Here is a 26,598-nt window from a genome sequence, read left to right as displayed (position 1 = left end):
GTCCTTGAGCTTCTTTTGCTCAAGGCTAACATTCTACCACTTGAGCCACAGCACCACTTCCAGCTTTTTCTGTGTAGGTGGTACTGAGGCATTGAACCCAGGACTTCATGTATGCTAGGCAAGCACTCTACCACTAAGCCACACTCCCAGCCGCCCAAAGCCTTCTTGATCTTCCACTTGTACCTAGATTGACTGCACCTGAATTCTGCTAGCCAATAAGGGTCCCTTAGTGGTTGTGAGGTAACAGGAAGAGGCCCCCTCCTCCTTGCACCTGCCCCTGAGTCCTATCTTGCTTCAGAGTCTAACATCTTCAAGGGAGGAGGTAGAGTACAGGTACCTATATACAGGCTTTTGGCATATCTGTTGGTGCTGCAGGTTGCTGACATGGCCAGCAGGTGGCACCAGAGGGGAGCTTCGAATAGGAAGTTGGGTGGGCTAAAAGGATTAGACTCACCTGGCCAAACTTGGTGCCTCTGGCTAGTAATGCCTGTAATCCTAGCTACTCAGGAGGCTGAGATCTGAGGATCCTGGTTCAAAAACAGCCTAGGAACCAAAAGACCTTGAGACTCTTATCTCCAATTAATCACCAAAATGCCGACAGTGGAGCTGTGGCTCAAGTGGGAGAGCTTCAGCCTTTTAAAGAAAAAGCTAAGGGATAGCACCTAGGCCCTGAATTCAAGACGTGAATAGGTTGTGTGTGTGTGTGGGGGGGGAGTTCACATTCATCAGGTTCTTCTTTTCCCTGCCTCAGTTTCCTTTCTACCTTATCGATGTGAATAATCTCCAGTAAATTATCTCAAGATCTTAAGTGTATCTTCCCTTCACCATTACCATCTTCCCCACCCCACCCCCAATCTTGTAATTCAAGCTTGAGACACTGGAAAATAGTTTAGTTTAGATTTTCATTATTTGTGTGTGCCAGTACTAGGGCTTGAACTCAGATCCTGGCCCTGTCATTCACCGCCCCCCCCCATCCTCACTGCCTCTATACTTAAACTTTATAGTATAGGTTTTTCCGTTTGTTTATTTGTTTTGTTTATAAGGCCGCGGATTGCCAGAATTGGTATTCGTGCAGGGCTTAGCTAAGACCCGTCTTATTTGCCTGTAGAACTTTGAGAGGCTAGAGGGTCCTGCAGAATCAAGCCCTCCTGGGGGCTGGGCCTGCTGGCATCCTTTTTGGCTGAAGGCTGACCCTCTGCCCCCAGCCCCAACAACCCCAGGGCTGTGCTGAAGAGGTTGATGGGAGCGTTGCCATTGGTGATTAGGGTTGACTTCAGGCCCAGTGACTGGAGCAGTTTTACCTGCAAGAAAGGGAGAGGAGAAGACAGTCAGACACTCCATACTTCCCACTCTGTCCTCATAGCCCTTCTTGAACCTGATCTGAAGAGATGACTCTCTTCTCATAGTGCTCTGCTTTCCTTCCTTTAGCTGCGCTCTGATAGCTCATCCCTGTAATCCTAGCTACGGAACCATGCTTGGAGACTTTTCTGCCTAACTGGCTTCCAACATTGAATCTCCAGATCTTAGTGACCTGAATCACTAGGACTACTGGCATTATCACCAAGGCCTAGCTGGGCAAAGATGTCTGCATGTGTGTAAACAAAACATGTATCCTGGAGGGAAAAAAAAAAACAAAACAGGAAAATGGCTCCCCTAGGTACCAAAAAAGTGTTTGTGTGCATGTATGCACGCGCGCATGCACACACACACATCTGTAATCCTAGCTACTTAGGAGGCTGAGATCTGAGGATCACGGTTCAAAGCCAGGCCAGGCAGAAAAGTCCCCGTGAGACTCTTATGTCTAATTAACCACTCAAAAATCAGAACTGATACTGTGGCTCAAGTGGTAGAGCGCTAGCCTTGAGCCAGGGCCTAGGTTCAGGGATAGGGCCTAGGTCCTGAGTTCAAGCCCCACAACCAAAAAACAAAACAAAACCAAAAAACCCTTAAGGGTAGATACCTTTCTGGAAGGGAGACTCTAGCAGAAGCCATGTTTTCTTTGAAGGAATGCTCAAACATCATCAAAGTTAATGAATGAACCACCTATGAGATCTCTGGACCCAAGGGATAAAACTGTGCCACAGCAAGCATCACAGAATGGATTAGATGTCACAGCTGAGGGGAGCACCGAGCTAAAGGGGATCTGAGCCCAAACCCCATAAATATCCATGACGTTGGAGCACTCATGGTCCTGTGATCCCTGGGCATCCACCCCCACATCTGGGTATGCACCATCTCTGATCTTTCCTTTGCTTTACTGGGAGTCTTCCATGGTCTCTACATCACTACATCCTAAAATTCTTTTCTGCAATTCCATCACTACTCAGTACCCAAGGGCCAGATGGAGACCTTCTCCCTGGAACATCATTGGTCCCAGTCTGTTCACATGAGCACTGAGCACTGAGCACAGACCAACATGGCCCCAGCAGCTCCCGCTCCCAGCAGAGTCCGGTGCAGTCCCTGAGCCTGACACATCAGGACATTGTGTTCAAGTGACACCTTCAGGCAGGGCAGTTCAGTTCCTACCCCTGGCATCTTAGATATGGGGGGAGGGAGAGAATGTGTATGTGTGTGTGTATGTGTGTGTGTGTGTGTGTGTGTGTGTGCTGGTCCTGGGGCTTGAACTCAGAACTTGGGTGCTGTCCATTAGCTTTTCTGCTTGAGACTAGCAACCTACCACTTGAGCCACAGCTCCTCTTCTGGTGCTTTGGTGGTTCTTTGGAGGTTAAGAGTCTCACAGACTTTCCTGACCCATTTGGCTTCAAACTGTGATCCTCACATCTCAGCCTCCTAGGTAGCTAGGATTACAGGCGTGAACCACCAGTGTCTAGCTCTCTTCCTAGATGTCGAGTTTGCCTTTAAAGCTAGGCCTTTCCTGTCTCCTCCAACTCTCACCTGCATCTCGGGCCCAGCCACTGCCAGGTCCCTGATGGTGCTGGGGCCCAGGGCCTCGGTCATCTGCTTGAACTTCTTGGCCTCCACATCAGCCAACTGCTGGGCCTTCTTTACTTCCAGCTCTAGTTGGGCCTGAGCATAGACCAGTTCCAGCTCTCGAACTTTCTTTATTCTGTCAAGCTCAGCTTCCTGCAAGGGGAAAATCCAGCTGGCTTCAGATCATGTGCTTCTGGGGACTGGCTAGTGAGTTGCCAGAGCCAGCAGGTCCCCTGAGGAAACTGAGGCAGACGGCTTAGGGTTGGGAGCTTTTACAATCTCCAGCCAAGCCTCAACATGAATGATACCTGGCCGAGGGTTTCAAATAAGGCCATGTCTGTAAAACACACGCAGTAGGGATGAGGGAAACGATCGTACCTTCAAGGAATGTCCTAAACACATTACCACAGGGCAACACCTACCCTTTGTGAGCCTAAGGATACATCAATAGGACTTGTTAGGGTGCGTGGTCTCTGACTTAATTTCAGGCCTCCCCAGCCATGGCCTTCCACGGAGGGCATCTCCCCAACTCACTGTTTCAATGGCCAACGCCTCTGCCTTCAGCTTGGCCTGCAGCACAGAACCTTCCCCTTCGATCCGAGCTGCCTCTGCCCGGGACTCGGCCTCCGCCTTGGCATTGCCAGTGCTCTCTACTGCCACACTGGAGGGGAGACAGTCATGTGAGGTCCAGGAGAACGCCCTGCCCACCTGGGGCTTTGATTTTCTCTATGTGATGTGCCCCCCCATCTCTCTCTCTCACACACACACACAGCCTCTTTCCCCAGACTCTGCTTTGCCTGGCCAGGCTTTTTCTCTACTTCTCAACCCACCCACCTCATAGCCTCAAGCTCCAAGAGTTCCTTTCGGGCTTTTTCGGCTTCTGATTGGTCCAAGATCTTCTGTCTCTCCAGCCGTCCCCGGGCCTCCTGCTCTAGTCTCTGAGCCTCATGCCTGAAACAGAGTGAAGACAGGTGAGATGCAGGCGTGGGGCCCCAAGCTGGGACAGGAGGAGCAAGTGTAGAGAATAGCACGCTATGAGGAATCAGGACAGACCTTCCCAGCCTCGCTTCCCACTCCCACAGGCATTCCAGAAGCAGCTCTATTCACAAGTCTATATGTGAGGACACAGGAATGGCGGGGTTCACCCCCCTCCTCCCACCCATACCTCTCCTGCTTTTACAGATGGCATCCACGAGTGGGGGGAAAAGCAAACAAGCAAGAATGACTTCAGACAGAGACAAGCATCTGGGAGGTAGCAAAGATGGGTGAGCAGGTAACATGGGTACTATTGCAATTGGGAGAGGAAGAAAAGGGCTTGCCAAGGCTAAGACTCTAGAGCAGAGGGGAGAGAGGAGGCTGCGTTGGAAACGCTCCAGGGAAAGTGCTGGAATGGCTGATGTGAAAAAGGCTTAGGTAGGCTGGGAAGGTGGCTTAGTGGTAGAGTGCTTGCCTAGCATGCATGAAGTCCCTTCTTCAGTACCATATACACAGAAAAAGCCAGAAGTGGTGCTGTGACTCAAGTGGTAGAGTGCTAGCCTTGAGCAAAAGAAGCTCAGGGACAGCGCTCAGGCCCTGAGTTCAAATCCCAGGACAGGCAAAGAAAAAAAAATATGGCTGCAGGGGACCGTTAGCAGACGCCATGTTATTGGAGCTTGGCAGTGGCAGAGTTGGATCCCTGGGGTCTCACTCACTTGGCTGCAGCCTCCTGGGAGTTGGTAGTGATCTCGATGGCCAGCTGGACGCTGCGCTGTAGGGCATCTCGAGTCCTCTGGTCCACTGGCTCCACTGACTGCACATCCACGCTGCTGACCACCAGCCCATTTTGGGGAAAGACAGCCCGGTCCCGGGGCCTGGGCAGGCCCATGCTGTCAGGGCCCTTGGCTTCAGAGGTCTCAAAGCCAAAGACCGCCATGCGGATAATGCGAGCTGAGTTCTTGTGGAAGTCATCGAAGGAGACGGAGGCCACGGCACCGCGCACGCGGGAGGCAATGGCCTTGCAGGCATCACCCACGAAGTCGGGCACTGAGAAGAGCTTGGTGGTCTCTCGAGGATCATTCCGGTCACTCACCTCAAAGTGCCTGGAAGAAGAGAGATCCAGGATGGGGAAGGCATTTCCCCCAGAAAACAATACTGTCTTAAGCTCTCCCTCTCTCCCTCCCTCCCTCCCTCTCTCTTTCTCTCTATCCTCTCTACTCTTTCCCTATTCCCTTTTTTGTTATTCCAACTCGAACTCAAACCTCACAGTTTTTTTTTCTTCTGCTCAAAGCTGGTGCTCTTCCACTTGAGCCACCGCTCTGCTTCCAGCTTTTTGGTGGTAAGTGGAGATAAGAGACTCACGGACTTTCCTGTTTGGACTGGCTTTCAACCATGATCCTCAGATCTCAGCCTCCTGAGTAGCTCTGATGACAGGCGTGAGCCACTGGCGCCCAGTCCATCATCAATCTTGCAGATCAGGGCACAGACTCTCCACCCCCAAGCATCCCTCTTCCCCCGGGCTTTCTGGGGGCAGTGCCCAGCTTCGCAATCCTCACCAATTGTAGGCAAGCTGGAGCTGCAGCCTGGCGTGATCGGCCGTTTCAATGGTGATGACATCCGTGAAGAAGTCAGGCCCAAGCAGCAGGCAGAGAGCCCGGCGGGCGTGAGGACGTTTGGGTCGCCCAGCCGAGAGGGACAACATGGTGAACTGCTCCTCAGGACCTAAGGACACCAGCTCAGGCCCAAAGACCACCCTGCAGGGGTGGGGTAGGTGGGTGGGGAAAGGGAAGAGGTCAGACCCATGGACACCCACCACCCCTCCCCAGCCCCCCTGCCCGGCTGGCACCTCACCGGGCTTTCTTGGCTCTGTAGTCATAAACCTGTACGGCTGCATTGTGGGGGACGCGGTAGCTGACCACGCGGGTCTTGTTGCGGGGAGCTGAGGGCTGACGGGCCTTGGCTGAGTCCATCTGGCCCCTGTCTGCCAGAGGGTCGTACCCCTTGTTCAGTAGCTCCTCCACCCCAGGGGGCAGCTCCTTCTCCCACAGGACCTCATCCTGGGTCAGCATATAGGTGCTTCCGATCACAGCACGCACCTGGGGGACACAGCTGAGGTCATCAATGCATGAAAGACAGGGAGCGGGGGGGGGGGGGGGGGAGGAGGAAGAACTCCCACCATTCCAGGCAGAACTGGACCAGGAGTGCCATCGTTCATCCGGGTTAAAGGTGGCCTCTCTACAAAAGCAAGGCTGGCCTCTATCTCAGCTTGCTGCCACCTCGCTCTGGCATCTGCTCACAGCTGCCTTGTCCCCTGTGTGACTGTTCCCTTATCTAGAAAATGCACGGGACAGCCAGTGGCTCATGCCTGTAGTCCTAGCTTTTCAGGAGGCTGAGATCTGAGCATCAAGGTTCAAAGCCAGTCCCAATTTATTGCCAAGCAGCCAGAAGTAGAGCTGTGGCTTAAGTGTCAGAGTACTAGCCTTCAACAAAAACACTTAGGGAGAGGACCTTAGGGATAAGACCTCGTTCGGCCTTCAGTTCAAGCACCAGGACTGGCACACATTCAAAAAAAAAAAAAAAAAAGCCGGGCGCTGGTGGCTCATGCCTGTAGTCCTAGCTACTCAGGAGGCTGAGATCTGAGGATCTAGGTTCAAAGCCAGCCCGGGCAGGAGAGACCGTGAGACTCCTATCTCCAATAAAGCACCAGAAAACCGGAAGTGGCACTGTAGCTCAAGTGGTAGAGCGCTCGCCTTGAGCTGAAGAGCTGAGGGACAGTGCCCAGGCCCAGAGTTCAAGCTCCACGACTGACAAAAAAAAAAAAAAAAAAAAAGGAAAGAAAGAAAGAAAGAGCAGGGTACCACTGGCCTATGCTTGCAATCCTAGCTATTCAGTAGAGTAAGATCTAAAGATCAAGACTGTAAGCCAGCCTGGGCAGGAAGGTCCATGGGACTCTTATCTCCAATGTATCACAGAAAAAACGGAAAATGAAGCTGTAAGTCTTGTGGAAGAGCACTATTCTTGAGCAATAGGAAGGAGCTCATAGATAGCACCCAGGCCCAGAGTTCAAGCCCTGAGATCAGCAAAACAAAACAAAAACAAACAAACAACAACAAAAACAGAGCTGGGCAGCACTGGTGGCTCAACACCTGTAATCCTAACTACTCAGGAGGCTGAGATCTGAGGATCTCAGTTCAAAGCCAGCTTGGGCAGGAAAGTCCCTGAGCCTCTTATCTCCAATAAACCACTCAGAAAACTGGAAGTGGTGCTGTGGCTCAAGTAGTAGAGCATTAGCCTTGAGCTGAAGAGCTGAGGGACAGCGCCCAAGCCCAGAGTTCAAGCCCCACAACCAACAACAACAAAAAGATATGCATAGATAGCAAATGTGCATGGATTAACCCCCTTCTTTCTTGTCAGCCTAGCAGCAGCTGTGACCAATGAAGTTGAAGACCCCTCCACACCTCCATCCCATGCTCCCCTTTCAGGAAGTCACCATTGTGGTCCCACAGCAAGAAAGGGCCCAGTCCTGAGCGTTACCTTTCCAGTCTTGACATCCTGCACGTAGATACCCTCGTTCTCATCCAGCGGGATGGCCTGCCGCTCCTCCACCACCTCCACCTTGGCAGATGGCACATATTCCAGAGGTCCACGGATGAGCCAGCGGTCCCCAGCCTGGCGAGACACCTTCTCCTCCTCCTCGCCCTCCTCCAGGGACTGCAGAGCCCGTAGCAGCAAGCCCTGCTGCTCTGACAGCACATATACATCCTGGATGCCTCGTTCCAGCCTCTCTCCCGGCTGCAGGAAAAAGGACTTCTCTCCCTAATAGGGAAGAAGAGGCTGCTTAGGAACTCACAGCCATCTGGGGCTCCTGTGGAGGACAGGGGTCCCCACTAGAGTACTGTGAGACTTGGCAGAAATTCCTCTGTTCAAAACACATTGTGAAAGGTTTCACAAACTATGATGACCAAGATCTTCAGACACAACAGTCAAGAATTAACCTAAGCTAGGTGCTGGTGGCTCACGCTTATAATCCTAGCTACTCAGAAGCTGAGATCTGAGGATCTTGGTTCCAAGCCAGCCTGGGCAGGAAAGACCCTGAGACTCTTATCTCCAATAAACCACTACAAAACCAGAAGTGGCGCTGTGGCTCAAGCGATAGAGCACTCGCCCTGAGCTGAAGAGCACAGGGACAGGGCCCAGGCCAAGAGTTCAAGCCCCATGACCAACAACAACAACAAAATTAACCTAAGTTGGTATGATGAATCACTCCTCTAGTGCAGGTTTAGGAAAAAGAAAAAAAAAAGGCCAGCTGCTAGTCAGACTACCAAAAAAGCTCCAAAAAAACCCCCAAAAAGTCAAAATGAAAAAGAAGTTATTGACAATTGTTTAAGGTGATAGGTAGGCTAATTATTTGGTCATTATGTTCTGTACATATGCATCTAATTATATTGCACTCCACCAATATGTACAATTAAGTATTCATTTAAAAGACAGATATATAAGCTGGGGGCTAGGGGGCTCATGCTTGTAATCCTAACTACTCAAGAGGTTGAGATCTGAGGATCACAGTTCAAAGCCAATCCAGGCAGGAAAGTCCTTGAGACTCAGCGCCAATTAACCATCAGAAAACCAGAAGTGGAGCTGTAAACTCAGGGACAGTGCCCAGGTCTTGAGTTCAAGCTCCATGATAAAATAAAAAAAAATAAAAAATATGTGCACTCTGTGTGTGTGTGCGTGCGTGCGTGCGTGCATGCGTGTGTGTATGTGTGTGTGTGTGTGTGTGTGTGTGTGTGTGTGTGTGTGTGTGAATTAACCTACTATCCCTCTTCATCTCATTTTTTTCATTTTTTTCTTTTTTGTGCTGGTACTGGGAATTGAATTCAGGGCCTCTTGTTCACACTTGGCTTTTTTGCTCAAAGCTGGCATTCTACCACTTGAACCATACCTATACTTTTTTTGTGCTTGTTCTAGGGCTTGAATTTAGGGCCCAAGCACTGTCCTAGAGCTTCTGTTTGCTCAAGACTAGGATTCTACCACTTGAGCCATAGCTCTGCTTCCAGCTTTTTTGGTAGTTTTAGTGGAGATGAGTCTCATAGACTTTCCTGCCTGATCTGGTTTTGAACGATGATCCTCAGATTTCAGTCTCCTGAATAGTGGGGATTACAGGCATAAGCCACTGGCACCTGGCTCCACATCTATACTTCTGAGGCCGTTTTTTCCCATACTTTTCAACCCTTCTTAGTTGAATCTACAGGCATAGAACCCATGGATCAGAAGAGATGAGTGTGTTTTTCACTGAGATATAATCCACATACAAAATCTACCCAGAGTATACAAGTCAGTTGGCTTAGTATTTTCAGCATTGGACTATATAAGTCTACAATAGTTTGATCACCCTGAAAAAGAAACATTGTATCTAATAGCAGCCTCTGTCATTCATCATAACCTACCCACCCAGGCTGGGAAGGTGGCTCAGTGGTAGAGCGCTTGCCTTGTATGCCAGAGGCCCTGGGTTCGATTCCTCAGCACTACATAAGCAAAAAGAAAAAAGCCGGAAGTGGCACTGTGGCTCAAGTCGTAGAGTGCTAGCCTTGAGCTGAAGAGCTGAGGGACAGCGCCCAGGCCCAGAGTTCAGGCCCCATGACCGGACCCCCCCAAAAAAACAAACCTACCCACCCTTACTACCCTGCTATCTCTCTAGGTTTATATATTCTGGGCATTACATATAAATTACACACTCATGTTCTTTTTCTTTCTTTTCTTTTTCTTTTTTGGCCAGTCCTGGGGCTTGAACTCAGGGCCTGGGCGCTGTCCCTGAACTTCTTTTTGCTCAAGGCTAGCACTTTACCACTTGAGCACAGTACCATTTGGGCTTTTTCTGTTTATGTGGTGCTGAGGAATCGAACCCAGGGTTTCATGCATGCTAGGCAAGCACTCTACCATGGAGCCACATTCCCAGCCCTTTAGTTCTTTTTACGGAGGAATGATATTCTGTTTATGGTTATGCCACAACTTTGTCAGGTTGGAGCTTGAACTCAGGGCTAAGGTGCTGTCCCTGAGCTTTTTTGCTCAAGACTAATACTCGATCATTTAAAGCCACCACGCCACTTTTGGTTTTCTGGTGATTAATTGGAGATAAAGTCTCACAGACTTTCCTGCCTGGGTTGGCTTCAAACAGTGATCCTCAGATCTCAGTCTTGGAAGTGGCGCAGTGGCTTAAGCTGTAGAGCATTCGCCTTGAGCTGAAAAGTGCAGGGACAGCACCCAGGCCCAGAGTTCAAGCCCTACGACCCACAAATAAAACAAAACAAAACAAAAGACAAAAGATCTCAGTCTCCTGAGTAGCTAGGATTACAGGTGTGAGCCACCAATGCCCAGTTTATGACACAACTTTTTTTTTTTTAATTGTATTTTATTTTATTTGAGAACATACTGTACAGAGGGGCTACAATTACATGGGCAGGATAATGCATACATTTCTTACCAAGCATTGCAGCCTCCTCCTTTGTTTACCCTTCACTTCCCTTCCCCGCCTCCCCCTCCCCTATGACACAACTTTTTATCCATTCAGTTGGTGGATATTTGGATATTTTGACATTTATTCTAGGGGAGGTGGTGCTGAGATTTGAACTCAGGACCTTACATTTTTGCTCAACTTGGTTGCTTATGGCTGGTGCTCTACTACTTGAGTCAGACCTCCAGTTCTGCTTTTTGCTAGTTATTTTAGAGTTGGGAGTCTTGTGAACTTTTTCTGCCTGGGTTGGCCTTAAGCTTCCAGATCTTAGCCTCGTGAGTAGCTAGGATGACAGACGTGAACCACCATCTACTGTGTTGACTTTTTTGTTCTCTTGGGTTTTGTTTTGTTTTTGTCAGTCGTGGGGCCTGAACTCTGGGCCTGGCGCTGTACCTCAGCTCTTCAGCTCAAGGCTAGTGCTCTACTACTTGAACCACTTCCGGCTTGTTCTGCTTATGTGGTGCTGAGGAATCGAACCCAGGGCCTCATACATGCAAGGCAAGCACTCTACCACTGAGCCACCTTCCCAGCCCAGTCTCTTGGTTTTGCATATAAAATATGCCAAGAGGACAGCCACAGGCCTCCATTTCCATATTGTCTAGGCTGTGTTCATGACACAACACCCGAGCTGAACCACTCATAGAAACCTAGAAGCTCACCAAGCTTCAATATTCTCTCCTACCTTTCGCAGAGACAGTTGGCTGTCTTGTGGTATTCCCACATACAGTTCCAGTGGAAGAGGGAGGTGGGGGGTGAGGAGGGAAAGCTGTGAGAATTATTTTAAGCAAGCCAACAAAGGTTCCAGAATACTGAGAGCCAATTCTGGGTGTTCAGGCATAGGAGACCAGCAGGACCCCTTCCCCAAAAGAGGCAGCAGGTACTTGGGATCTGGGGTGGAGGGATGGGGGGGCACCAGGGACAGGGCACAGAAAAACCAGGGAAGCAAACAGAACAGCGTCCCATCTACATAGACTTAAGTGCATAAAGGCACTGAAGGCATTTCCACATGGTGTACCTGGCTTGCAAAGCAATTCAGGGTAAGAGCTCAGAAGGCGTCCTGCCTCGGCCTCGGCTAGCAGGCAGACACGAAGGCTCTGGAAAGCTCACCTTGATGACCTTCTTTTGGCCCAGCTGGTTCTTGCCATCTGCTCCGACGGGATCAAGGACCACACAGTAGTGTTGGGGGCCCAGTGTGGTGATGGGCACCACCCCCAGCATCTCCTCGTTGACATCGGGCACGTGGGCCGCTGTGTCCTTCACCGTCACCAGCCATTCCTCCCCAGTGCGGCGGGCCACACCACGGAAGTCCAGGAAGCTCTGCCGAGCCCGCAGGTGCAGAGCTGTCTGCAGGAGACAGGGTGTTAGAGGAGCCCGCCCTCCAACTTCCTGCTCACATTTCCTTGGGGATCTGGCCAATAAACACTCCCAGATCCGAGGGAGAATTTCTACCAACCCAGGAGGACAATTCGTTTGTATGTGGATGCCAGTCCTGAGGCTCAAACTCAGGGCCTCGGACTCTTACTTAACTTTTTTACCCAAGGCTGGGGGGCTCTACCACTTGAACCACACTTCTGCATTTCTGGCTTTTGGCTGTTTAGTTGGAGATGAAAGTCTCTTGATTGGTCTGCCTGGTCTGGCTTTGAACCACAGTCTTCAGATCTCAGCCTCTTGTTTTGTTTTGTTTTGTTTGCCAGTCCTGAGGCTTGAACTCAGGGGCTGGGCCCTGTCCCTGAGCTTCTTTTGTTCAAGGCTAGCACTCTGCCACTTGAGCCAGAGAACCATTTGCGGCTTTTTCTGTGTATGTGGTACTGAAAAACCCAGGATTTCATGCATGCCAGGCAAGCACTGTACCACTAAGCCACATTCCCAGCCCCTCAACCTCCTTAGTAGTTAGGATTACAGGCATGAGCCACTAGCACCAGGCCTCAGGAGGACTTTTTAACCTTCTGCCCCAAGTTTCCTCTCAGATCATCTGGCTTCTGAATTCTCTCTAGTGACCCTAGAAATATAGCTTCACTTTCCTCCCACTGCTCACAGTGGACGGCTCACAGTGGGAGGAAAAGCCCAGGGTCCCCTGGCCCACATCCCAGGACACAAACCTTTTCTGTAAGGATGATAGCATCCACCAGATCCAGAACTTCCTCAAAGACTGCTGGGAGATAGGCACCCACTGAGCGGACCAGCCATTCTTCTCCTGGGCCAAGCGAAGGGTCAAAGGTTAGACTGACTCCTCAGTTGCCCCATGCAACAGGGGACCAGTTGGTCCCCAGGCTTAAGGACTTTACAAGGTTCTTCGCTCCCTTTCTAGGAGGCCGGAGGAAAACTAACCCCCACCCCAGGAAAATCAAAAGAAGGTCTTCTAGAAGCTGGGTATAGGAACAGACACCTGTAATCTAGTACTTAGAGAGCAGAGATGGGGGACCCTGAATTTGAGGTGTGAGACCAGCCTGGGCTACATAGAGAGATCTGGTCCAAATATAAATAGATAAATGAAGAATAATAAATAAATAAAAAGGAGGAGGAGGAGGAGGAAAAGAAGAAGAAGAAGAAGAAGAAGAAGAAGAAGAAGAAGAAGAAGAAGAAGAAGAAGAAGAAGAAGAGGAAGAAGAGGAAGAAGAGGAAGAAGAAGAAGAAGAAGAAGAAGAAGAAGAAGAAGAAGAAGAAGAAGAAGAAGAAGAAGAAGAAGAAGAAGAAGAAGAAGAAGAAAAAGCAGAAGCAGCAGCAGCAACAAACTAGGTTTGTTAACTCTAGCTACTCAGGAGGCTGAGACCTAGAGGATTGTGATTTAAACCCAGTCTAGGCAGAAAAGTCCATGAGATTCTTTATCTCCAATTTACCATAAAAAAGCTGGAAAGTGGAGCTGTGGCTCAAGTAGTAGAAGTCCAGCCATGATCAGGAAAGCAGAACAGAAAGCCAGGAGTTCAAGATCCAGTACACACACACACACACACACACACACACACACACACACAAAGCAGCAGCAAACAGGCATATGGCTTAAGCCTGCAATCTAAGTTACTGGGGAGACAGAGATCTAAGCATCATGGTTCAGGCTAGTACAGGCCTAAAGTTTGCCTGGCTTCATTTTAACCAATGGCTAGGTAGCGTGGTGTATGCCTGGCATTCCCCTGGGACTAGGGGAAACACAAGATAAAACACAAGGACTGTGTTTTAGCTGCAGAATAACTATGGTGAAAAGGGGCTGAAGCCATAGCTAAGCAAGCCCTTTGCAAGCGTGAGGCCCTGAGTTCAAAGCCTAGGACAGACAGACAGGCAGGCAGACAGACAGACTAGGAAAGGCCCCTCTGCCCCAGGCTTAGTGGGCTTCCCCTCTTTCCCACTCGCAGTACCCCTCAGCGGCCCCACCTGTCACCCTCTCCTTGCCATCCCGGTCCCAGCATTCCTTGCGGGCCCTCAGCCGCAAGGCCTGGTTCTGCCTGATGACTGTTGCCTGAATGATCTCCACGACCTCCACTTCCTTCCGGGGGATGTACGTGCCTGGGAAGGGGGGGGGGGGGAATGGAGCTGAGATCAGTGGTCAGAAGATGGCAGACCCACAGCGGGGAAAGGGGGTGGGGAGAAGGAAGCCACAACCCTGACCAAGCCCCATGAGGAGATCATGTACCGGGTCCCTCAAACAGCCATTCATCTCCTGCCAACACCTTGTCTCCATTCTTATCCTCAAAGTCCAGCAAAGCCTTAAGGTGCAGGGCAGTGTTGGGCAGAACGACTTGCAGTGGGGTGATGTCCTAGGAAGAGAAGAAAAGGTTATAGGGCATTCAGTGTTGTGACTCCTGGGGGCCAAATCTGGTCCTCTGGCTGGGTGCAGGTAACCCAGGCTTGTAATCTCAGCTACCTAAGAAGCTGAGATCTGAGGATCTCACATTAAAGCCAGTCTGTCTGGGTGGACAAAGCCAAGAGACTTTCTTCAGCTAACCAATAAAAAGCTAGAAGTTATGACTCAAATGGTAAAGTGCCAGCCCTAAATGAAGACGAGTACAAGGCCCTGAGTTCAAGCATCAGTATCAGTACAAAGGAGGAAACAAAGGAGGAAAAAAAAAAAGCACTGTATAGAGGGATAGGGGTACAGTGACTACTTCACATAGGCAGGCCCTGAGTTTGATCCCCAAACCAGGAGGAAGGAAGGAAAGAAGAAAGAAGAAGGGGCTGGGAAGGTGGCTCAGTGGTAGAGTGCTTGTCTTGCATGCCTGAGGCCCTGGGTTCGATTCCTCAGCACCACATAAGCAAAAAGAAAAAAAGCCGGAAGTGGCGCTGTGGCTCCAGTGGTAGAGCACTAGCCTTGAGCTGAAGAGCTGGGGGACAGCGCCCAGGCCCAGAGTTCAGGCCCCAAGACTGGCCCCCCCCCCAAAAAAAAAAGAAAGAAGAAGAAGAAGGTGGAGAAAGAAGAAAAGGAAAAAGAGGAGGAGGAGGAGGAAGAGGAGGAGGAGGTAGAAAGAAGAAGAACCCTAGCTACATAGGAGGCAATAGGAGGACTGAGAGTCAAGGCCAGCCTGGGAAAAAAGAAGAGACTTCATCTCAACCAATCATCAGACCTGGTGATGGATGCCTGTCTTCCCCGCCCCCCCCCCCCCCCAAACGCACAAATAGGGAGGCTGAGAGCTGAAGATTGAGATTTGAAGCCAGACCTGGCAGCAAAGTCTGTGAGACTCTTATCTTTAATTAACTACCAAAAAGGCCACACGTGGAGCTGTGGCTCAAATAGTAGAGCACTAGCCTTGAACACAAAAGCTTAGGGACAGTTCCCAGGCCCTGAGTTCAAGCCCCAGGATGAGCACGACACACACACACATACACACACACACACACACACATACACACACACACACACACACACACACACACACACACACACACACACACACACACACACATCCAGGTGGCAAGACCAGCCAACAGTCCCCAGAGGAAGAACAAATCTCTTTGGGAGCTGCTGTAGGGAATGGTGGGTAAGGAGGAGGAGGGTAATGAGTCCTATTTATTCCTAGTGAGAACCAGCCAGTGTCCTTCCCCAGCGTTTCCCCTAGCCTGTTTGTTTTCCCCTCAGAAGGCAACAGAGAGCCCTAAGATGGGGCGGCAGGCCCCCACCAAGTGGCAAGTCAGGTACCTTTTCCAGCACCTCCCCTGGGTACAGGGGAAAGGGGTCCTGGGCCAGCCGGATCTCTTGGTCAGCATGGCGAAGCCGTATTTGCCCTGTGACGTCAAACAGCACTGTACCCTGGGCATCCCGGGCCACGGGGTTGACCACCATGCAGTAGTGGCGAGGAGGGACAGTCACCATGCGCTTGGGAGCAAACAGAACCCTGTCGGATGGTTAGAAAGGCCATGAGAGCTGGGCACTGGTGGCTCACAGCTATAATCCCAGCTACTCAGGAGGCAGAGATGTGAGGATCATGGTTGAAAGCCAACCTGGGCAGCAAAGGCCATGAGACTCTTATCGCCAACGAACCACCAGAAAATCAGAAGTGGCGCTGTGGCTCAAAGTGGTAGAGCGCTCACCTTGAGCACAAAGAAGCTCAGGGACAGCACTCAGGCCTGGAGTGTATGAACCACAACTTCCTTCCCAAAGCAAGAAGACTTCCCCCCGGCTCTCCCCATTTTGGGAACAGAGAGGAGGAAACAAGGGACCCCACTAACCTCTCATTGTCTTGCCGGATATAAGTCTTTGGGCCAACTTCCACTCGGGACACATTGCTGTTCTGGTCCAGCACATGGATGTAATGGTATGGAGGGATGCGGATGATGGATTCATCAGTTGTCATGCTGAAGACCCTGGTAGCCCTGAGTACAATCAGGAAGAATGGCAGGCAGGTAGAGAATGAGCCCAACAAGATTAACACAGAAAGCCAGGCACTTGGAGCTCACACCTGTAATCCTAGCTACTCAGGAGGCTGAGATCTGAGGATCCTGGTTCAAAGCCAGCCTTGAGCAGGAAAGTCCTTGAGACTCTTTTTTTTTTTTTTTTGGCCAGTCCTGGGGCTTGAACTCAGGGCCTGGGCACTGTCTCTGAGCTTCTTTTGCTCAAGGTTAGCACTTTACCACTTGAGCCACAGTCCCAATTCCAGCCTTTTCTGTTTATGTGGTGTGGAGGAATGGAACCCAGGGCTTCATGCATTCTAGGCAAGCACTCTACCACTGAGCCACATTCCCAGCCTCGCTCTCTTCTCACACTGACTGTAGCCCTAGATGGAGCTTTAGAAAAAGCTTCCCAGGCTAGAACTTCAAGCTGGTAAAGTTAGTCCAAGGAAGACGGCGGCTCTGACAGGCTGGCAGATCCCAAGGGCTTGTCTGTAATCCTGGGCTAGCCCATGGCCAAAAAGTTATTTTCATAATTGTCAGGTCGCTGGAGGAAGTAGGCAGCTGGGGGGAAATATCAGGCTGTGAGGGAAAAACAGGCTACTGCCAAGAGAGACCATGTCCCTATCAAAAACACTATTCTTCCAGTGCTCTAGCCTAAGACGTTCAAACTGGCAAAACAAGCTACGCACCACAAGTTCCCACTCACTGTAAGTTCTGCTTTTACCCTGCCTATAAAATCTCTGCTGTGCCCAAGCACCGATGGCTCAGGCCTGTCATCCTAGCTACTCAGGAGGCTGAGATCTGAGGATCAAGGGTCAAAGCCAGCCCAGGGGCAGGAAAGAATCCGTGAGACTCTTATCTCCAATTAGCCACTCAGAAAACTGGAAGTGGCGTTGTGGCTCAAGTGGTAGAACGCTGAGCTGAAGAGCTGAGGGACAGCGCCCAAACCCAGAATTCAAGCTCCAGAGCGACCACTCTGATCCCCACCAGGGAGTTCACCTGGGAACGTACCCCTATAAACTTTCCTGTCAATCTTTTTATTCCTCTCTGCATGGTCCTTTTTTCACCTAAAATCTTACAATAATCTTTGTCTGCACTCCTCTCCCTGTGCATGAAGTAGTCCTGGGATGAGGGGTAAGTGGCCCATTATGGAAGGAATCTTAGACAAAAGTGATGCTTCCAGAAATTCAGCCAGATTAGTATCTAGGAAACCATTCCAGTCCTTTCCTTCCTAGTCCTCTCTTTGGTCCTTTGTTCTGCTTGGTTCCCTGTTGTGAGCAGAGGTAAGGGTAGGGATGGGGAGGAAAGGAAAACTGGGAAATGGTTTTTTAATCCCTCCCCAACTATCCAGTCTGTCATGGACTCCAGGGTAGTTTCATCCAGTGCGTGGTTTGTTCAGAAATTTTACGCATATGCACACACACAAACATTTGTCTCCATAGTCAGCACCCTTTGGACTTTGCACATGATCTCTCTCTCTCTCTTTTTTTTTTTTTTGGTCGGTCATGGGGCCTGAACTCTGGGCCTGGGCGCTGTCCCTCAGCTCTTCAGCTCAAGGCTAGCGCTCTACCACTTGAGCCACAGTGCCCACTTCCAGCTTTTTCTGCTTATGTGGTGCTGAGGAATGGAACTCAGGGCCTCATGCATGCAAGGTAAACATTCTACCACTGAGCCACCTTCCCAGCCCCCATGCACATGATCTCTTAAGTCAAACAAAGGCTAAGGAATTGAACTCAGAACTTTTATTCAGAAATTATGGTCAGACCTCTCTTTTCTTCTCCTTTTCCTTCTTCACGTGGACAGTAGCGGCTCATGCTGTAGTCCTAGCTACTCAGGAGGCTGAGTGAGATCTGAAGATCAGTTTAAAGCCACCCCAGGGCTGGGAAGGTGGCTCAGTGATAGAGCGCTTGCCTCACATGCATGAGGCCCTGGGTTCAATTCCTCAGCACCACATAAGTAGAAAAAGCCAGAAGTGGTGCTGTGGCTCAAGTGGTAGAGTGCTAGCCTTGAGCTGAAGAGCTGAGGGACAGCGCCCAGGCCCAGAGTTCAGGCCCCACAATCAACCAAAAAACACCCAAAAACCAAAAAACAGGCTAGCACTCTCTACCATATGAACCACAGGTCCACTTCTGGCTTTTTGTGGTTAATTGGAGAAGAGAGTCTCACCCACTTTCTTCCTGGGGATGGTTTCAAATCAGGATCCTCTGATCTCAGCCTCCTGAGTGTAGCTAAGATTATAGGTATGAGCCACTGGCACCTGCTTCAGAAATTGAGTTTTTACACCTTCTAATTCTGTCTTTCTTGTCATTAACTTCAAGAATTAGGAGACCCCCCCCAAAAAAAGAAAAACTCAAAATGTTAGGAGACCAGCAATAGAAAATTTGCCTGTACTTCCATGTGTCAAAATTGGCAAGAGCTAAGCAGGAATTTGCCCCCCCTTAGATAGCACACCATTTTGTTGCTCTCCTCCACCCCTTATTATTTACACCCAGGCCACAGAACTAGTGCCTGGCCTTAATTTTAATTTAAATAGTCAGGTGGCTGATGGATCCTGTACTGAAAAGTGTAGTTCCACTTAGATGACACCCAGATAGGGACAATGAGTCATTCATGGCCACACAGAGAGTTCATGGTACTATATCAGCACTGGATTCAGGCTGCCTGGGATTATCGACAGCTGTGATATGCACTTTCATACCTTGTTTCCTTCTCTCCTTTTGAACTAAGTTACTCTAAGGTCTCAGAGGAATTCTGCTCCTCATTCTTTTATATCTTGTAACTTTGTATGGAATCTGAACTTGATCCTTTTCCCTGGGTCCCTTTCACTTGAAGTTAATGTCCCTAAATTGTAGGAAGGTGGCTTTTGTCAACTTCAGTGTTCCTTTTCCAGTCTTTGCAAACCAAGGGGGCCTCCTCTCTAAATTCCTGCTCTCCTAGCCCAGGGCTTCTTTCTTTCCTCTATGTCTCAACTTGGTTTCGCTTCCCTCCTTACTCTATGGTATGAAATGAGATATCAATTTCTGGACAGTCTCCAAGGCTAGGGCTGCCTGGTCGGTGGCTCAAACATTTCTTCAATGAGTGACCGTAGCTGAGTTCCTAGATCACATACCTGTCTGTAGAACTACAGACCAGAATGGATAGCAGTGTCTTACTCTGCATTATGAGGACATACATATACATATACATATATATACATCCATATATATGTATAATATATAATATAATATATATATGGCGCTCATAGGAGCCCAGCACCCATGGCTCACTCCTGTAATCCTAGCTACTCAAGAGACTGAGATTTGAAGATCAAAGTTCAAAACTAGCTTGGTCAGGAAAGTGGGTGACACTCTAACTCTAAGGACTAAAAAAAAAAAACAAACCAAAACAAAACCCCCAGAATGTGGAGTTGTTGTGGCTCACGTGGTAAGTTCTAGCCTCCAAGGCAAAAGCTAAGTGAGAACATGCAGCCCCAAGTTAAAGCCTCAGTATACTCCAAAAACAAACAACAAAACAAAACAAAAGCCAGACACCAGTGGCTCAAGCTTGCAACCCTAGGTACTCAGGAGGCCGAGATCTGAGGATCAGGTTTGGAAGCCAGCCTAGGCAGGAAAGTCTGTAAGACTCTTATCTCCAGTTAATCACCAAGAAAAAAAACAACTGGAAATGGAGCTGTGGCTCAAGTGATAGAGCACTAGCCGTAAGCAAAAGAAGCTCAGGGATAGTTCATAAGCCTTATGTTCAAACCCCAGGACCAGCATACACACATGCACACTCAGAGAACAGCCTGCCATATGACAGTGTATGCTGTGCTATTGTTGGGTGGGGCAGTGTCTGAGACTCCTCTTTCCTTCCTGGCCAGCACCTGGCATCGTGGCTTAGCCCTCGCTTGTTTACTGACCAAGAGGATGACAAATATATATATCACCTCAGCTTTAGGGTAGAGGCACAGTTAAGCAGCAGCTTCCCACAGCCAAGGAAAGCTTTTCCCAGTAGCTCCCGTGCCAGCTTCTCTGCAGAGTGGAATTCTAGCCAGGAAATGGAGGAAGCGAGAGGAAGGGCTCAGCTGCAGGCAGAGGTACAGGCCAGGCTCTGAGGCCCCGGCAGGAAAGAGGTGAACTCCAGAAGGCCCTAGGAGGCTGGAAGCAGGCTCTGAGAGGCGCTCCCATTGGCTCCTTATTGGACAAAGTCCTACTCCCCACTGCCAAGGCCTCTCCACCATCTGCCACCCCAGCTGGGCCCAGTCAGGGGGCTGAGAGCCTAGCCCAGCTCAGTGACTCAGCGAGTCGTCTATGGCTGATCCCTCTGGGCTTCTTCTGCCGTGTGTGTGTGTGTGTGTGTGTGTGTGTGTGTGTGTGTGTGTGTGTGTGTGTGTGTGTGTGTGTGTGTGTGTGTGTGTGTGTGTGTGTGTGTGTGTGTGTGTGTGTGTGTGTGTGTGTGTGTGTGTGTGTGTGTGTGTGTGTGTGTGTGTGTGTGTGTGTGTGTGTGTGTGTGTGTGTCCCCTTCACTGGGGCTTGAACTCAGAACCTGAGCACTGTCTCTTAGCTTTTTCGCTCAAGGCTGGTATTCCACTACTTGAATTCCACATCCATTTTCTGGCTGTTTAGATCTTCCTGTCCGAGCCAGCTTCAAACTCCAATCCTCATTTCTCAGCCTCCTGAGTAGCTAGGATTTTACAGGCATGAGCCTCCATTGTCTGATTCTTCCTGCCTTGTAAGACTGAGACTCTGCCTTAGTACAAGTATCTTTTTTTTTTTTTTCTTTTTAAATCAGTCATGGGGCTTGAACTCAGGGCCTGGGTGCTGTCCCTGAGCTCTTTTGCTCAAGAATTATGACTTTGAGCCACAGCTCCACCTCTGGTTTTCTGATGGTTCATTAGAAATAAAGGTGTCACAGACTCTCTTGCCCAGGCTGGTTTTGAACAGTGATCTTCTGATCTCAGCCTCCTTGAGTAGCTAGGATTACAGGTGTGAGCCACCAGCACCTGGCTTAGTACGCAGATCTTGTCTCACCTCCCTGACCACCCCCAGTGTACCCTAAAACAGGGCCTTCCATGGAGTTTACTTACCAAATTTCTTCAGAGCAGGTCTTGCTCTACATTCACATACACTCTGACAAGTATAACACTGAGACTTTTATGGCTTACTACATTACGTGTAAAGTTAGAGATGATTACTTCCAGTATGTTAGGGTTCTTCAAAAATTAGAAAGTTGTGTTGACCTTTGAAAGGCCTCACCCAAGAGTGAGATTTTGTGTGTGTGTGTGTGTGTGTGTGTGTGTGTGTGAATTGTGGGGTTTGAACTCTGGGCCTGAGTACTGTCCCTCAGCTCTTCAGCTCAAGGCAAGTGCTCTACTACTTGAACCACACTGCCACTTCCAGTTTTCTGGTGGTTAATTGGAGAGAACAGTCTCACAGACTTTCCTGCCCAAGCTGGCTTTGAACAGTGATCCTCAGATCTCAGCCTCCTGAGTAGCTAGGATTACAGGTGTGGGCCACCGGGGCCCAACAGCAGTGAGATTCTTTTCTCCAATAACCAGCACAAAGCTAGACATAGAAGCATGGCTCAAGTGGGAGAGCACCAGCCTTGAGTGAAAAAACTGAGAGGGCTGGGAATGTGGCTTAGTGGTAGAGTGCTTGCCTAGTATGCATGAAGCCCTGGGTTCGATTCCTCAGTACCACATACACGGAAAAAGGTAGAAGTGGTATTGTGGCTCAGGTGGTAGAGTGCTAGCCTTGAGCAAAAGAAGTTCAGGGAGGGGCTGGGAAGGTGGCTCAATGGTAGAGCACTTGCCTTGCATATCTGAGGCCCTGGCATCGATTTCTCAGCACCACATAAGCAAAAAGAAAAAAGCCAGAAGTGGTGCTGTGGCTCAAGAGGTAGAGCGCTAGCCTTGAGCTGAAGAGCTGAAGGACAACACCCAGGCCCAGAGTTTAGGCCCCATGACCAGACAGCCCCCCCCCCCCAAAAAAAAGAAGCTCAGGAACAGTGCCCAAGTCAAATCTTAGGACTGGCACACATATATAAAAAGAACCTCAAAACTTCCACTTCAACCAAAGTAATGAGTCATGAATCACTATGGATCAGAAATCTTTCAAGGTCATCTGTGCGTGGCTGGCACAGTTCATGTGAATCTGGCAATTCCAAAGTGACATGGCCGCATGTGCTCTGCTGTGAGCAGCAGGGCACCTCTGGGAAGCTTGCTAGTGATGCAGAATCTCGCCAGAGCTTAGAAATGAATCGACCTTCTCACCCAATTCACTGAGGATTTGGATGCATTCAAAGGCAAGCAAGACAGGCTACAGCAGCTACTCTCAACCTGGGCTGGACATTAGTGGCACCCAGAGATCTCTCTCTCTTTTTTTTTTTGTCAGTCATGGGGCTTGAACTCTGGGCCCGGGTGCTGTCCCTCAGCTCTTCAGCTCAAGGCTAGCAGGCACTCTACCTTGAGCCACAGCGCCACTTCCGGTTTTCTGGTGGTTCATTGGAGATAAGAGTCTCACTGCCTTTCCTGCCCGGGCTGGCTTTGAACCAAGATCCTTAGATCTCAGACTCCTGAGTAGCTAGGATAAAGGCGTGAGCTACCAGTGCCTGGTACAGAGGTCTCTTAGAGCCACTCTTCTCTGGGGATTTTTTTTTGGGGGGTGGGGGCAGAGTTGGTCATGGAGCTTGAACTCAGGACCTGGGCACTGTCTCTGAGCGCTTCTGTTCAAGGCGAGCGCTCTACCACTTTAAGCCACAGTACCACTTCCAGTTTTCTGGTGGTTAAACAGAGAAAAGTCTCCCAGTTAACTGGTAGAGCACTAGCCTTGAGTAAAAAAGCTCAGGGACAGCACCCAGGCCCTAAGTTCAAGCTTTAGGACCAACACACATATATTAAAAAAAAAAAAATTAAAAAAGCCCCAGCATTACTACAACAGCAACACTGGGTAGGAGTCATGGTTCAAATGCTCTTTAAAGGAAGATTTCACTCATTCTCCTCCACCTCTCATGGCCCAGCTCCAAGCCACCAACCATCCTGTCCCCACCCCTGCCATTAGATCAACACCAAGCTTAGGTTTAAGAGCAGATATGTGAAGTTTTAGATGCTCTCTTCAATGAGGTTGTCTTTCACTGATTTATTTATTTTTATGCTGGTCTTGGGGCTTGAACTCAGGGCCTGAGTTTCCCCTCCTCCCTCAAGGCTAGGACTCTATCACTTGAGCCACAGCTCCACTTCTGGCTTTTTTAAATGATTAATTGGAAATCAGAGTCTGTCAAACTTCCCTGCCTGGGCTTTGAACTGAAATCCTCAGATCTCAGCCTCCTGAGTAGCTAGGGATTACAGGTGTGAGCTACAAGCATCCAGAGTGTCTTTTACTGGCTTGAGATTAAACATTCTAATACTGTTTGGAGGATGAGTCAAATGGCTCAGGACCGTCCAAGGGTTTGCAGCTTCCTGGTTTTTCATAACCACTTCCTGTTTTAGATGATTATTACTGAGAATTGACATTCTGTCAGATGTAATTCACTTTTTTGTTTTTCAGCAGCAATTTTGAGAGAGGGGCACCCTAGCAGTCTGCTCCTCCCAGCTCCCCTAGGTGCTAGTGAAAGTCCATCATTGAAAGTGAGGGTGTGTGTGTGTGTGTGTATGTGTGTGTGTGTGTGTGTGTGTGTGTGTGTGTGTACTGAGGCTTGAATTCAGGATGTCCCTCAGCTCTTTTGCTCAGTCTACTGCCCTGCCACTTGAGTCATAGCTCCACTTCTAGCTTTTTGGTGGTTAATTGGAGAGAAGTCCCAGGGACTTTCCTGCCTGGGCTAGCTTCCAACTTCAATCCTCAAATCTCATTCTGCTGAGTAGCTAGGATTACAGGTGTGAGCCACTGGCACCTGGCTCAGAAAGTTAGGATTTCTTAAGACTGGAAGTCATCCAGGAATCCAGCTTCCGGAACCACTGAAAAACCAAAAGATCTGGCTGCAAACCTTTTCTGTCTCTCTCTTTCCCTCTGTCCCTCCTTCCTTCCTTTTTTTCTAAGATAATGAATCTCTGCTGGAATGTGGTTCATACTTGTAATACTACCACTCAGAAAGCGGGGGGGGGGGGGGAGGTGGGAGGGGGAGAACAGAGAGAGAGAGAGAGAGAGAGAGAGAGAGAGAGAGAGAGATTCTTGCTATATTGCCCCAGCTAGCCTTGATTTCCTATATTCAAATGGTAATTCTGAAGGTCTTCCAAGCCTGGCGTGGACGGCGATGTTATTTTCCAGACCTCAGCCAATGCTGAATGGGTCAAGGTTTGCAGGAGAGCCAGACACCAGTGGCTCACGCCTGTAATCCTAGCTACTCAAGAGGTTGAGATCTGAGGATTGCAGTTCAAAGCCAGCCCAGGCAGGAACATCCATGAGACTCTTATCTCCAATTAGCCACCAGAAAACCAGTGGCTCAAGTGGTAGAGTGCTTGTCTTGAGCTGAAGAACTCAGGGACAGTGCCCAGGCCCAGAGTTCAAGCCCCACAACCAACCAAAAAAGGTTTTCAGGAGACGCTGGAACTTGTGTTTGAGGCAAGGGTCCTCCCATGAACAGCTCCCACTTGCCTTGAACTTAATCTACACCCAGTGAAGGATTAGGTGCCCTTAAACAATTCATTTTATCCTCCTTCAAGCCCAGAAGGTACAAAAATTGCTCAGTCACCGAAGTTTGGGCTGGAACTCCACCCAGGGCCATCCTGACCAGAGGAGACAGAATGGCTTCTCCGGCTAAATCGTCGACACTGAACAAGGCCTTAGGGCTCTGGGTAGGGCTAGTATTGCCCAGGAGACAGAGCCAATAGCAGTTCAAAGGTGGGTGTTTTCTGCAATCTGAACCAACACCCAGACTCTACTACCCCAGAACCTGGGAGAGCAAAATCAAACAGGGAGCTCCCAGGCTAACTATGGCCCTAAAGGAGAGCTGTCCTGCCCAAATGGCTCCACCCCAGGGTAGGGCAAATGCTCTGTATGCCAAAGGCAGACACTGGCAGGCATTCCCAGAGATCTACCAGGCATCCATTTGACCAGCAAGCCTTTCCCCCACCTCCCCAGGGTCCACTCAGATAGGGAGTAAAATACACCAGGGAATCTTCTGCCTCAATTACCAGCCCCACTCCAATGTCACAGCTCAAAATCACTAAGTCCTGCTGGAAGGTCCGACCGAGCTTTCTATTCTTCATTTCTCCTTCCCAGAAGAAAAGAGTCTGGTTTACCACTCAGTGAGGCCTTCTTCACCACAGCTCTGCTAGACTTCCCACCCACAAGCCAGGAGCCTGCAGCTCACATCTGTAATCCTAGCTACTCAGAAAGCTGAGATATGAAGATTGTGGTTTGAAGCCAGCCAGGGCAGAAAAGTCTGTAGAAAAAGTCCTGAGACTCTTATCTCCGATAAATAACTCAGAAAAAGCCGGACATGGTGCTGTGGCTCAAGTGATAGAAAGCTAGCCTTGAGCACAAGGAGGCTCAGGGACAACACTCAGGCCCTAAGTTCAAGCCCCAGGACCAGCACACATACACACACAAAAAAGACTTCCCCCACCATCTGTTAAGGCCCACCGTCGGCCCTGCCCTGCCCAGGATACCAGGAAAACCTATAGACTTTTGGCAGAGTTAACGAATCTCAATGGGGATGATTCATTCACATTCTAGCAACTCAAGGGGAAAAGCCAGAGGTCAGCTCTCTAGATGATAGCAAGTGGTCAGGGAGTAGAGCCAAGAACCAATCAAGCTTCAAGATGGAGTCTGAATGCACCCAGTAGAGCTCCCCTCTTCTTAGGGTGCTGGGGAATGGAACCCAGGAACTCAGAGTTGCTAAGCAAATGCTCCACTTTGTGAGCCACACCCCCAGCCCACACCATTACTGGAAGACGAACGGTCTTGCTTTGTTGCCCAGAAATCCTGGAGATCCTCAGCCTCTAGGGTGGCTAAGACTGCAAATACGTGCCACAATGCCTGACAAGGTCCTCTCTCTGACTTCTGTGGGGGGGCCCTGTGCCAGAGGCCAGAGATTTGGGGAGTGTGAATGCAATGTTCACTTCAAAACCCAGAAAAACCTCACGGAGGGAAAGTGAAACCTCTTAACAGCAAAGCCTCCTCCCTCCTTTCTTCCCCATGCCTGGGCAGAAGTCCCGAGGAAGCAAAGCAGGGCTAGAGGCAGCTTTGGGGGGCATCGAATGACCGTACTCACATCGATAAGCAGGAAGGCTGTTGCACTTCTCCAGATAAGAAAACTCCCAGGACTAGCACAGAGGATCACTTCCCAGCAGGGCGGGGTCGGCAGGGCGGGGCTTAGGTATTTAAAGGGCCCTTGCAGCTGGGCTGTCTCAGTGGGTAAAGCACCATAGCCAATTCCATGCCTAGGAA

At 49.7% G+C, this 26,598-nt stretch overlaps 1 protein-coding gene across 1 annotated transcript; it reads right to left on the bottom strand.

The window, feature by feature from the left end:
- Nucleotides 1–883: 883 nt before the first annotated feature.
- On the bottom strand, nucleotides 884–26,527 carry LOC138814986 (major vault protein). The gene is made up of 15 exons (XM_070004155.1): nucleotides 26,423–26,527; nucleotides 16,073–16,216; nucleotides 15,543–15,738; nucleotides 14,043–14,166; nucleotides 13,784–13,915; nucleotides 12,517–12,611; nucleotides 11,525–11,761; nucleotides 7,441–7,722; nucleotides 5,758–6,002; nucleotides 5,463–5,660; nucleotides 4,623–5,009; nucleotides 3,766–3,882; nucleotides 3,466–3,592; nucleotides 2,896–3,084; nucleotides 884–1,301 (listed from the first exon to the last, which is right to left on the bottom strand). Coding segments are annotated over exons 1-15 (2,682 nt in total). The 5' UTR covers nucleotides 26,425–26,527; the 3' UTR covers nucleotides 884–1,094.
- Between the last annotated feature and the right edge of the window lie 71 nt (nucleotides 26,528–26,598).

Source organism: Dipodomys merriami, unplaced genomic scaffold (genome assembly GCF_024711535.1).
Source record: "Dipodomys merriami isolate MVZ:Mamm:240054 unplaced genomic scaffold, mDipMer1.0.p SCAF_62, whole genome shotgun sequence".
In the NCBI taxonomy this organism is placed as follows: Eukaryota; Metazoa; Chordata; class Mammalia; order Rodentia; family Heteromyidae; genus Dipodomys; species Dipodomys merriami.
Note: the sequence above shows the minus strand (reverse complement) of the source record. Positions and strands in the feature narration are given on the sequence as shown.